We start from the raw sequence: 13,779 nt of genomic DNA, 5'->3' as shown, positions 1-13,779 counted from the left end.
CATATAACTAATTTTTCAATTTAATTTAGCTACAGTCGTGCAATTTTGTTAATTAGCTATGTTAGATATAGCTAATATATTTTTAGCGATGAGTTGTATGCAAATTTATTATTTCAAGCGCCTTTAATAGTCGCAACGTGCTATGCTTTCACTAATGTGATTATAATTCTCAGAAAGAATAGATCTGTCCAGTGCATTGCTTGTAAAAAATTATATCATACTGCGTGAGCTCAACTGCGCTCATAGTCTCAGGTATCTTTAGTTGTTGCGAGTTCTCACAGTCATTACTGTTGTCAAACTGCTTGCAAACATCTCATCTAGCAAACAGAAATAAGCTACGTCATCTCAATTACGGACCTTACGAATAACTAAACAGCACTGCCATTCGAACATTATCACCAATACCTTGATACCATCTTCTGAAAAGTCTGCGAATATTTAATACTCTACGCTGCTCCGGCTTATTTCCAGGAGTTCATATAACTTTATTGCAATAATTAATAATATTTGAGAAATGGTATTGATCGCATTCAAACTAATCAAGTCACTGAGGCTACCTCGAACCAATTACGTTATTAACAAATGACTGCGAACTACAAGTGTATGGTGTTTCTTGTCAATACGGCGACATCAACTATGATGCTGCGTAGACTGTTCTTAGTTTTCTTGAGCCTGGTATTGGCTGTAATAAACGAATCATTCATTTCACTCGCTGGTGGGATTTTGCTACTGGTAAGGCGAACGTACACCTAAACAAACATTTCAAAATTGCATTTTTCGAAAAAATTGTTTCAATAAGAGTTGTAGGGATTAATCCAGGAAAATAATTGATGTTCTTAACTTTGAGTCGAAGGTTATTTTTGAAGGTAATTTTAAGTTCAATTTTTTTGTGAATGGAAACCCCTATTTTTTCTTATGTAAATGAAACAAGCTAGAACCTTAAAGGCCACTTTAAGATTATAATTGAGCTGCACAGTTCTAAAAAAGTAAAAAATAAAACAACAATCAAATTTATTTTTAGCTCTAATTGTAACTTTGAGCTCGATGTAATATTTCTAAACCAAAATGTTCCACAAAAGTAAAAAATAAAAATAAATGAAGCACCAAATCCTACAACTATTGTTTGCATAATTTTCTCGGAAAATCGATTCTGGAAAGTTTCTTCAGGTGTATAGTTCATTTGGTATAATAATCAGTTATGACCTTCAAATGACCCTCAGTGTCTACTTTAATCCTAGGTCAAGTATATATGTGAAAATAAAATTTCTCGCAATAAAAAATAAAAGTTTCCATTTAAGAAAAAACTTGATATTAAAATGATCGTCCAAAATGACTTTGAGATCAAAGTTAAGATCAAAGTTGAGATATAGTGAGAAACCTATGAGTTGTGAGAAAAACCTTTCAGGTTGAACTTATTCCTATTTTATCAGCATCTCAGTTATATTGAGGGCCGTTTAGTTGACAACATCAAAGACTTATATCAATGAATGAGCCTATTAGTGTTTTTTATAATTCAAGCTTTACTAATGTTTCTAGTAACACTAATGGCACTAATACACTTGACTTGGTCGAGAATCTGATTAGTCAAGTTATCACAATATAGGTTCGCTAAGCGTTGGTCATATAAATATAAATAGGATTGATTCGTTTGCTCACTTTGCAGTCCTACAACTACGGTTGAATGAGGAATATTTTGATATTACTGCTGTAAAACAATCCCCGAACTTATTAAATTTAATAAGTGTTACTTTATCGATTTGATACCTCTAAGGTGTTTTCCAAGTTAAGGTTAAGAAAATTTTGTTATTGTTATTATTGCAAGAACAACGTTCATTTAAGTATTACAAATATGCGAGGCTACTTTTTGCAATAATTCACATATATTATTACAAAAAATAAATTTTTTAATGAAAAACATACTTAAATCACAAAAATCTATAGATTTGAGATGGATATCACGTATATAATACGTCTAATAATACGTCAATTTAGTAGCAAACGCTGACTGCACATGGAATCACTATAAGAAGTAGTCCTTTAAATTTATTTGACTATAAAATTTACGTGTAATAGTTCTAAATATATATTATAAATATATTGGTAGAAAGTATAATGCATATCAAATTTACTTAAAAATTTAATTTTTTTTCATGATATTGTTAATAATACTGTGTATTGTACATACCTCATGAAAATTAGCTAGTTTTGTTGGAGTCAATTCTCTGATGCTTAAGACGTAAGTCTTTTTGTTCACTGTTCTCAAAATTGATTTCAACATCGCGGTAATTTGCAAAGTTAAAGTAACACTTAAAGAACCAATCACAATGCCAAATGTAATTGCATCTTTTATCTTTTCAATTAAGAAATTTCGCTTCCTTAACCTAATCGATTCATGAGACATGTAGTTGCAAAATTTGAAATTGTCAAAATAACTCCAATTGGCCACTGAAACACTCAAAGCTAATGTCATTAACACTTCATCATTTGGTCCCAAAAATATGGCGTGATAACTAGTGCATGAAGTATTTTCTGGTAAATGATAACATCTTCCAAGTATTTTAGTATTGTAATAACCAGGAGATGCTGTTGTAAATTTCACATTTGAAATACAATCTAATTTGGTTACAATTAAATAATTATAATCTTTTGATAGTCTTGAATAAATATCTTCTGTAATGAATAATTTAATAATAACACATATATTCGAAATTATTTGGTTATATATAATAATTTTTATGTAATATGAATTTTGAATTGTATTTTCAGTTGCTGATTTTAATTATAATTCTATAATATATAAATAAATAGTAATAACTCTAATAATAATTTATCACGTTAGTAATTACAAAACTTTAACTCAGTTTGATCGAATGCGAATGTAACTCAATCTTATATCAAATAGAAATGACATTATCTTTCACTAACCCAACCATTTTTCTTGAAATATATTATGATATAGTACGTTAGGATTAGGGAGGTACCATAAGTCTCGATTAATATATAGACATATGTAAATTATTGGCAAAAAATATTCATGTACAGAAGGATTTTAAGAAAGGTCCGACTAGTTTGGATAAACTAAATTTTGCCGACGCTAAATTGATCGCAGAGATCAAGAGTTGGACTCTCCTCTTGAGTAGCTAATGTCATTACATAAATGCACGTTTAAGATAATTTCAATAATGACAATTTAGCATTACATTTCTTTTTTTTTCGTCATCATGACATCGCGCAGTTCGCAGCCGCCCGACTCTTCTCTGCAGACTATAAAAAATGTCATCCGTTCACAATAGTTGGTGCAGTGGTTTGCATAATGTGTAAAAACTTCTATCACGCTAGTGAATTAGTGCCCAAATACAATGCAGGAAGCCTCATCAAATTCATGAACAATTCATTTGTGATCTGCCAAGACCATGCTAACCTAGCGCTCACCTCAAATCTATCATATCGTAGAATCGTAGAAGAAAGCAAGACAACTGATAGCTCAACTCAAACTTGTAAGTAGAGAGCAGATAAAACAGGAAATATTAAATGAAAAAATACACAAAAAACATACAGAAAATGACATAGTCATAAAAACGACAACATATGAAAATTTCGAAGAACTGCAAGCCTTTAAAATTGAAAACAATTTATTAAAAAAACTATATAATGAAACAAAAGAAAAAAAACCAATAAGTGAATTATTGTTGATAGAAAGAATAAAATTACGAAACCATTCAAAAATTCATATGCTAAGATTCCCAAACCTACTGCAAAAAGAGTACCAAGATTAATAGTTAAAAAAATAAGTAATAACTACAATACTTATCTTGAAAACGTTATAGCCGATTATTTGATCAAGGATAAAACTCTGCAAACTAATAAATTACATATAAATAAAAATAAAGATACAGTTATAATAAATTGCATGAATAAAGACAACGTAAACACAATTGAAAAACCACTAACTAAAAAACTATCAAATAATATTAAAATTGAAAAAGAACAAATTAGAAAACCAATAGTTAAGATTACGGAAATTTATTAAGCTTTCACAACAAATGAAAAAGATATTGAAACAGACATTAATCAAAGAAATTTTAGCAACTATGATAATAATAAATTTAAAGTTTCACATGTCTTCTCAAGTGATAGACTAAACATAAATAGTGTATTAATTGAGGTAACATCTAATTTATACAAACATATTAAAAATAACGAAAACAGAAAATTCATTGGATGCCAAAAAAGTATTTGACGTCATTAACACGTACCGTGCCGCAATAAATGCAAAAATGAAGCCACGTGCATCAAATACGCTGACAATCATACAGTTGACAAATGCAATAGTAACACCACTAAATGCCCAAATTGCTCATACCACAATGAAAAATACAATACAAAATATAACGTGAATCACACAACAAACGATAATTTACTGTATGAAGTACTTAAAAACCAATTAAAAAAATACATCGAATTGACTGACTACTCGGTCCAACTTAATTACCAGCGCTTCTTTGATATAATAGAGCACACGATCAGTAGGGTGGTCGTTAATTTTTTTTTTTTTCGAATCCACTTTCGGGCCGGGTGAATTTGTACTCTATACCCCTCAAAACTCGTGCGCAAATAGGTTTTAATTTTTTAAAATTGATTTAACACGTGCCTCAAAGCACCTCAAGTTTCCCATGTATTTTAAATGGGAAAAACATGTAAAAACGGTTTTCCCTCTAAAACCCAATCAAAATCTCGAAAATTCAATTTAAAAAACATATTTTCTTGTGTATTTTGAGACGCTGAATCGAATGGTGCAATTAGTTTTTGCCTAAATTGCGTCAAAAAAAAATTATAAGCCAAAAACTTCGAAAAAATCGAAAAATAAGCTAAAAACGGCAATCGACTGACTTGTAAACGTCATTACCGATCAATTTCGTTTTTAAAAATACATATTTTCTCATGTATTTTGAGACGCTGAATCGAATAGTGCAATTAGTTTTTGCCTAAATTGCGTCAAAAAAAAAAAATTAAAAGCCAAAAACGTCGAAAAAATCGAAAAATAAGCAAAAATCGGCGATGAACTGACTTCTAAACTTCGTCACCAATCGATTTCGTTTTCACAGGAGGGTATTTTAATGTATTTTGACTTGCTGAATCGAATGGTTCGATTAGTTTTTGTCTAAATAATGATTAAATGAAGTAGAGAGTGAAAATCGTCGAAAAAAAACATGAAAAATCAATGCAATTGACCGACATATGTACTTGTAATGTTTGAGATCAACTAAAAATATGAAATTTTTTCAATAAGTCCAAAAAACTGATGTATCAAATACTTTTAGGTCATATTAATTTATTCAAAAACGGCTAAAACAATTTAAATAATACAATAATTTTTATGAATAGTACAGACAACCACGTTACTGTAATTATAAGATTATCGTATCTGTTTAATTTATTTCCTGAATAATGAAAAGTAAAGCCATTTTAAATGTGGGTATTGTAGCATATTACCGGAAGCGCATGCGCGAACTGACTGCATTGGAGACCCACCGCCACTTAGTAAAAACTGCATTGGATATCATGCTGTCAACCGTAAGACGTTGTATTTATATTTCTAATTGTAGAATACAATAGTTTCTTATTTTCGAGTACCTGATTTAGTTACAATTTTATTACAGATACGTTAGTTCCTAAGGAGAACTACGGATGCCATAATTAGTTTATCAGTTACTTAATAAAAGTCTTATTCAGTTGTCAATCTCCAAGAGCTGCCTTATAGGTTATAATGACTTCATAACGTAAACAAGAGAAGCTAAACTAAAATTAAAATGTGATGTGGTTTGTGTTTTCAAACAAAAAATAGAGTTACACAGTGTTATTGATAACAAGATACAACATGAAAACATTTATTTACATAGAATATTGTTAGCAATCTAGCAAAAAGTGATAATAGCTTCTTTAACATTTTAATTGGCAATTAAATTGAGGAGACTGATATTATTTGAAAAAAATCGATATATACAATCTATCTATATCTATATCTCCTTTATTGCAAATATAGACTGGTTTTTATGAAGCATCCTTGAAAAAACAACATGTATGGATTTTATCTACGAGTTTTATTTTTACAAAAAAAATGATGCCCTATACCAATCTAATAGAGAATATTCGTCATTCAGGTATGTATTCCATAATTTTTGTGTGTATAAGTTTATAAGACAAAAGTGTTTCACGATTTTTTTTAATGTGTGGGAAATAGATTTTTAAATGATTTTTTGAATCATTTAAAAATTTTGGGGTGAGAAATATTTTCTAATATTTAATTTACAAGTTGTACGCAATTTTCAGTGTGAATTAAATATTATTGTTATTAATAAATAAAATCAATTTGTTCTTTATTATTCAGTTATCTTGTTCTAAAGTACATGAACAACATTGCGCAAAGGCGAAGCTTTTATTTTCTCTCTTCCTATCAATATATTTTCAGTCGTTAGCTTGACAGGTTGTTTATTAAATAAAATAATATTAGAAGATATTTCGGTGTCTTTATACTTATTTAAAATCATACTCCAATACTTAACAAAGAAAATGAGACTCAGTAATATAATTTTTATATCAAATCATGACCATTGTGAACTCGCATTGAAAAATAATTAAAAAAGTAGCTGAATGCTCTTATAAAATATTATAAAAATTAATAAAAGTAAAGGGCTTAGTGACATTTTTTTTCACACAAAATATGTATTCACAACTCCAAGCATGTAAAATAATAAAGATAATTGAAAAATTTAATATTCTGGTACAAAGACACCTTAATGAACACAATTTCTGTAAATTATTATTTATTTCCACTAATAATTATTTCTATACTTTTTACAGGATTTACAGTATGATCAAAAAATACAAAGAAGTTTTCAGCAATCTGATTTAACTAGAGAATAAATATAATGCATAAATTAAAGAAACTGAATTCTTAAATTGCAAAGATATTTCATAAACAGTCTGTCAATTCTATGTTTTATTTTAGAAATCCTGGTTAACTAGTTAGACGAAAGTAAAGAGAATGAATCGTTGAGTCTTCAATCCACGGTCGATTATAAAATTTTAAATGCTATTTTTAATTCTTCATCTTTAAAATATATGGCTATTTGAATATCTTCAATTATGTCTTATTATTTACGTGAAAAGATCAAATACATTGGTTATTGCACAAATCAAATAGTGGCAACATATAATCTGCCATCTATACAACAAATGCTGGCTGTGTTATTTTACAATCTCCGAAGAGTATCAAAGACTCTACGCGAATCTGCTAAATTGGCTATTGAAGAATGTTGTATTATTTGGAAGAAAGCAAGAATACCAACACAAGAGGAAAAAAAATGTGTTTTAAAATTAGAAAATGAGTATGATAAGTGGAGAAAAATACAAAAGAATTCTTCTCGCAGCTCAATAACACAGCAGAACAGAGAACAAGAATATAAACAGAGTATAAGCAAATTATTTGATATTGCTCATGCAGATGCACTTGACTTAATGGAAGATGAATTTGACAAGCAATTTTTAAGGGATCAAAGGGGTGAGCTTAGTTTTTGAAAATTATAAACGATTCATTAGTACTATAATATAAATTGATCATTATTTAACTTTTCAAAATGACTCAGAATATTTGAAGTTATTTTTTAATACGAAATAATTATTTGAGAGTAAAATATATATATTCAGTTTGATTATTTAAACCTAGATTATAGTTACTTATTAAATATAAATATAAATCAGTTTTAGAACGATCAGAAAATGAATCATCTGGTAGCAATTTAGAGAATAATGAATCATCGGCAATGGAAGTAGAGTGTGGAAATTCCAATGTTGAGGAGAACGAAACTTTGGCCAACGTTGACAATGACAGAGCAGAAGGTATTTTAACAATATTGAACAAGTACGAGTCTTTCAAACCAGTCTCTAAAGGTTTGCATTCTATTAATAGTCTATTGACAAAAATATTTGATCCCAGTGTAATTTTCTTTCATCAATATGATATCATTTCATATTTTTTTCCAGAACTATTAAATGAGATAATTGGACCAGAATCTGAATCTCCACAATTTCAATCAACACCTCCTGTAAAAAAACGAGCTACTGAACTAGTAGTCACTGCAAAACTTGCAACTGCATTAGATAAATGTAAAATTAGCAAGAGAAATGCAATGCATATATTGATGGCAGCTGCAGAAGCATTTGGCGTTGACACGAGAAATTTAGTAATAAACAATACATCCATTGCCGAGGCTCGTAAACAATTGCGCAAAGAACGATATGAGGCGATTAAGAAGCTTGCTCCGTTTCTTTTTTCTAATTTACCAAGCACCATCCATTGGGATGGGAAATTGCTTCCAGGATATTTACGAAGAGAAACTGTAGACATACTTGCTATTATCATCACCTGCGGCGAAATAGAACAACTCTTGGGTGTTCCCGAAATCTCTTCAAGTACAGGAGCACATCAAGCGAAAGCAGTATATGAAACATTAACTGATTGGTCCTTACATAATAATATTGAAGCTCTCTGCTGCGATTCTACAGCTAGCAATACTGGTCGCACTAATGGTGCTTGTGTGATCTTAGAGGGCTTAATCGGCAAGGATCTTCTCTATTTAATCTGTAGACACCATATGTACGAGCTTGTACTCAAATGTATTTTCGAATTGAAATTCAGTAAGTCTACTGGCCCCGATGTGCCTTTATTTAGACAATTCCAAGACATTTGGCCATCCGTTGATCAAGATAAGTATGAACCAGGTATCAGGGATAATTTTGTAAAAATATCTCTTCGAAATTTGATAGAGCCTATTTTAAGCTTTTGCTTAGACCAGCTAAAAACAGACGTAGTCAGAAGTGACTACAAAGAATTTTTAGAATTAGTAGTTATATTCCTTGGAGGTACGTTGCCTCAAGGTAATACTTTCCATCCACCTGGTGCTATTCACCATGCCAGGTTTATGGCAAAAGCAATTTATTGTTTAAAAATGTTCATTTTCCGGAAACAATATTTATTAGATTCAGAACTTCGAAAGAAATGTAGGGATGTTTGTATCTTCATAACAAGAGTCTACGTTCAAGGCTGGTTTAGTACACAGAACGCTGCTCAGGCACCAAGTCAAGATTTGAAGTTTTTGAAGTCCTTGTATGAATACAAAAGTATTGATAAAAGTGTATCCAGTTGTGCAATAACAAAATTTCAGAATCATTTATGGTATTTAGTACCGGAACTATCAGCACTAGCATTTTTTGACTCTACCATTTCGACAGAAGAAAAGTTAAAGATGTGTGAAGCTTTGAAGTCAACTAGTAGTGCTTTTGTTTATCAAAAACGAATTTTGGCAACGGACAAAAATGTGACTCAAATAATCAATTCAAGTATCAGTGATTTTATTTGCCATGACACGTATGAATTTTTCAAGCGCTTCAAAATTGACATCTCTTTTTTAACGAAACATCCATCTCAATGGGCAAAAGACAGAAGCTACATTCATGGATTAGAAGTTGTTAAAAACCTTAGGGTCGTGAATGATACAGCAGAACGAGAAATCAAATTAGTCACGGAGTTTAACAACCTTTTAACAAAAGATTATAATCAATCACAATATCTATTACCAGTGATAAAAGATTACCAAAGTTTATTTCCAAATACCAATAAGGAGACGTTGATGCAACCGTATACATAATTCGTTAATTAGACATGTTATTTGAATCGTTCATATATTTGATTAATTCTAGAAGGGGAAATTATAATTTATGGATAAAAAGAGAATTATTTTTCAATATATGATTTATCGTACAAAAATAAAAAAGAAATGAGCTTCAAACTTTACAACCCTTTTTTTTATCTCATTCCCTGTTGAATTTGTTTTTAACTTTGCATTGATTTTTCATGTTTTTTTCGTCGATTTTCACTCTCTACTTCATTTAATCATAATTTAGACAAAAACTAATCGAACCATTCGATTCAGCAAGTCAAAATACATTAAAATACCCACCTGTGAAAACGAAATCGATTGGTGACAAAGTTTAGAAGTCAGTTCATCGCCGATTTTTGCTTATTTTTCGATTTTTTCGAAGTTTTTGGCTTTTAATTTTTTTTTGACGCAATTTAGGCAAAAACTAATTGCACTATTCAATTCAGCGTCTCAAAATACATGAGAAAATATGTATTTTTAAAAACGAAATTGATCGGTAATGACGTTTACAAGCCAGTCGATTGCCGTTTTTAGCTTATTTTTCGATTTTTTCGAAGTTTTTGGCTTATAATTTTTTTTTGACGCAATTTAGGCAAAAACTAATTGCACCATTCGATTCAGCGTCTCAAAATACACAAGAAAATATGTTTTTTAAATTGAATTTTCAAGATTTTGATTGGGTTTTAGAGGGAAAACCGTTTTTACATGTTTTTCCCATTTAAAATACATGGGAAACTTGAGGTGCTTTGAGGCACGTGTTAAATCAATTTTAAAAAATTAAAACCTATTTGCGCACGAGTTTTGAGGGGTATAGAGTACAAATTCACCCGGCCCGAAAGTGGCTTCGAAAAAAAAAAAATTAACGACCACCCTAACGATCAGTCATCAACAGGTAACAAGTGCAAAGTGGATAACACGCTGACAATTAAGACTAACAAGTAGTGCATCATTGTCGTCTTTCTCCTCAAATAATACGCAAATTAACAGGAACAAAAATGGAAAGTGTTAATGTAAATATTAATAATGAAACAATTGTTTATGATACATGCACTTTAAATAAATATTAAGAACAAGAAAAAGAAACTATAATATGCATAAATATTAGAAGTGTAACGGCGGTTCAAAAAAGAAAAGAGAGAATAAGACAAAAAAAAATACCGACCACACATTTAGCTCGTAAATTAAGATGAAAAACTGCGTACGGATGAATAAAAACGATTTTTCCTGTGAACGGCAGTTTTCGGCTCGCGCATCTGGCGACTTTCGGGTACTGGAGACTATCAGGGCGATTTTACGATCGCATCATCCGGAGTAGTCAGATTGCGCGCATGTTTAGAAAGTAGAGATCTGTAGCGCACATGTGCATCCTGCCAACAGTACTATTATTTTATTTTAAATAATTTATTTTCATTTTTGCTAATTTCTTTTAAATTAAAGGAAGCAGATTTGCTTGCAGGTCTCTCGAAAAATTGCGAAATTTGTCTTCCCGTATTTATTGGTTCATTTTCTTTACGAGTTTCGTATATATAATTGTTGGATGCGCTCAACTTTGCGTTAGACAATTTAAGAATGGCTTGAATGAAAGTTATTAATTATGTTTGTTGCAATTAACTCTGATTTTTTCAGCATTTCTCAAAGTTTTTTAATAATCAATTAATAGTTAAAACTATTAATATCCTAATTGTTCTTAGATAAATGTAATTCTTAACTTTTGTTCTATCATTTAGTTTTATTATAGATTAAGAAACATTTTTGTAAAATTAGAGTACCACACACACAATTAATTTTAAATAGGATTAGTTTAAATAGATAAAGGCTAGGATAGTACATAGAGGGCCATCTATGCGAAGAGGGCCCAAAACACTAAAATGAAGCCACACCCGCACACTCCGCTCCCGGCCAATTAGGATTCGAACCTTGCTTACGCTGAGATACTCCCCAAATTTTCCAACCAATTAAGTTAAGAAAATTTGAGTTCTTCCTGCCCAAAAATGACAAAGATTTTCGAGTGGGAGTCTCTTGTGAAAAAGTATAAAAGAGATCTTTTCACGAAAATTAGATCATTATTTTTTCTAAATTCAGTTCGTTCAAAGTTAGCAGTTATTTTCTAGCTCAGATTTAGTTCATTCAGTTCGTACAACTATTTTGAATTCGTTAGCTATTCTTCAAGTTCGTCCAGACCTAGTTAATCTTTTAGTGTGTGTGTAGGAAAACCATTATAAAAGTGAGTAAGAAAAATTAAATAAAAAATTTTTACATTCCAACTACTCTCCTTTAACTTTTCTCTCCTTACTCTTCCTAGTTTCGCGTACGGGTTTTTCTTTCTTAGATAGTTACACTCGATTGCCAAGCGTGTGGTCGAGTGCATATTAGATAGGCTCCCTTTACGTTATTTTATTGCCAAGAGTATGGTAAAATAACGCGAAGTATTGCTATATTGCCAAGCGTGTGGTATAGCAAAGCTTCGATCCTCCGTCGCCGAAAAAAGAAATTTCCCGCGATAGTGGTAACGCACGTCCCGGTTATTGTCCGCAAGGATAGACCAAAAAGTGCGCCTGAGAATTGTTTCGTCAACCGACGTCACATAAAATTTTTTGGAGGCCCCGGAGGGATTAAAGCCACTATCGAGAAATTTCTGTAGGCCTAAAGTTTTCTCTTCCTTCAATTTTTCCTAATAATTTAGTTCGTTCGGATAGTCGTGAAAAAAATAATTTATTGGAAATCATTAGAGTATTTTAGTTTGTGCATTTCAAAAAAAAGCGGTCGTTCCAAAGTAAAGTCAATCGAAAATTTTTGCTACTAAGTTTCGCTCTATTCGAGAAATTTTCCCTCATCGTATGCCAAATTTTGGATTCTTTTTTTTAGTGAATTCCGGATTAATAAAAAAACGATTGCCGAAAAATAAGAGGAAAGCTCGCGCCAGGGCACTTCAAAACCATCCCGACGGTCTTAGCAAAGAAGTTTATGAAAAATATAGATTCACATATGGCAAGTTATCGCAGACGTCACCAGTATTAACACCCATATCACCTCCGAAAACAACTACAGTAGCCCCAAAAAGTATTGAAGAAAAATTAGAATATATTCGGGAAAGGATTTGCACCCACGGTAATAATCCCGAATATTGCTCGTCCTGTATCAGTGATTTCTCAGGTAAATTTAAAATACCGCGCAAGAGCGTGCAAAAGGACTGTCAGCTGAAAGAGGTGAATTTGAACATAACACCCGTAACTGACATCGAAAAATTATTATTCAGCAAAAATAAGAAGGATCGTATAACGGGGTTCCTGCTCAGCTTCGCTCGAGCGGGACACGCTATATAAAAGTAACCGCGGAAAAGTAGATGAGTGACTCTCCAGAGCAGCTCGGTACTCCTGCACCGGGTGTCCTGGGTCCAGCAGCTCAGTTGCCTCCTTTTCTGTCAGAAAGCTTGGCCCGCGGAGAGTGTCGTAGGCTACGCGTGAAGATGCGCGACAGCCAGGGATAGAGATTCGCGCGTGTACAGTCGCGTACGCAATCGCGATTCAAGGAACGGGGAGTCGGCGAACAATAAGCACTCGAATTGGATTAAAAGTAGAGGCGTATAAATTTTAATTAACAACAAAGGAATACATGGTATCGAAACGCGTCGATACAAACAATGTTAATCGTAACGCAAACAAACTCGCAATAATTTGACGGTGAAGCGAACGAAACTGCGCATGCGCTATGCGGTTAAGGTCGCGTAAGCACTCGCTCTGTTGTGAGCTGTGCACAATGGCGACAGCGAACCGGCGCGCACCGTTCGAACGAGGAGGCGACAGCGCTTAACCTCGTCGAAGCAGGTAGCAGCAAAATCGCCTCGCAGGAGCCGGGTGTTCACGAACGGCAAACCGCACTTATTCGGTTCAAGTACGACGAATATACAAAAGCGACAGCACACTCGCGGAGAGAGAGAACATGCCGGTATCAACTGTGGCCGCGGCGCAACGTGTACAAAAGAAAAAGGCGAGCGTAAACGCGCGGCTTAGTTAACGCAAAAAGTGAGAGAGCGGTATAGAGAGAGAGAAGACAAGCGCTA

The 13,779-nt window shown here is 32.2% G+C and overlaps 1 protein-coding gene across 1 annotated transcript in view; it reads right to left on the bottom strand.

The window, feature by feature from the left end:
* LOC131673965 (2-(3-amino-3-carboxypropyl)histidine synthase subunit 2) overlaps nt 1–13,779 on the bottom strand; it is a 160,657-nt gene that overhangs the window by 78,830 nt on the left and 68,048 nt on the right. The window contains exon 3 of the mRNA XM_058952409.1: nt 2,186–2,670. Within this exon, the coding sequence (XP_058808392.1) occupies nt 2,186–2,670 (485 nt within the window). The remainder of the gene's footprint in view (nt 1–2,185; nt 2,671–13,779) is intronic.

This window comes from Phymastichus coffea, unplaced genomic scaffold, assembly GCF_024137745.1.
Source record: "Phymastichus coffea isolate CEN01 unplaced genomic scaffold, Cenicafe_Pcof_1.1 PCOF00001, whole genome shotgun sequence".
Lineage (NCBI taxonomy): Eukaryota > Metazoa > Arthropoda > Insecta > Hymenoptera > Eulophidae > Phymastichus > Phymastichus coffea.
This window is presented reverse-complemented; position numbering and strand designations above follow the sequence as displayed.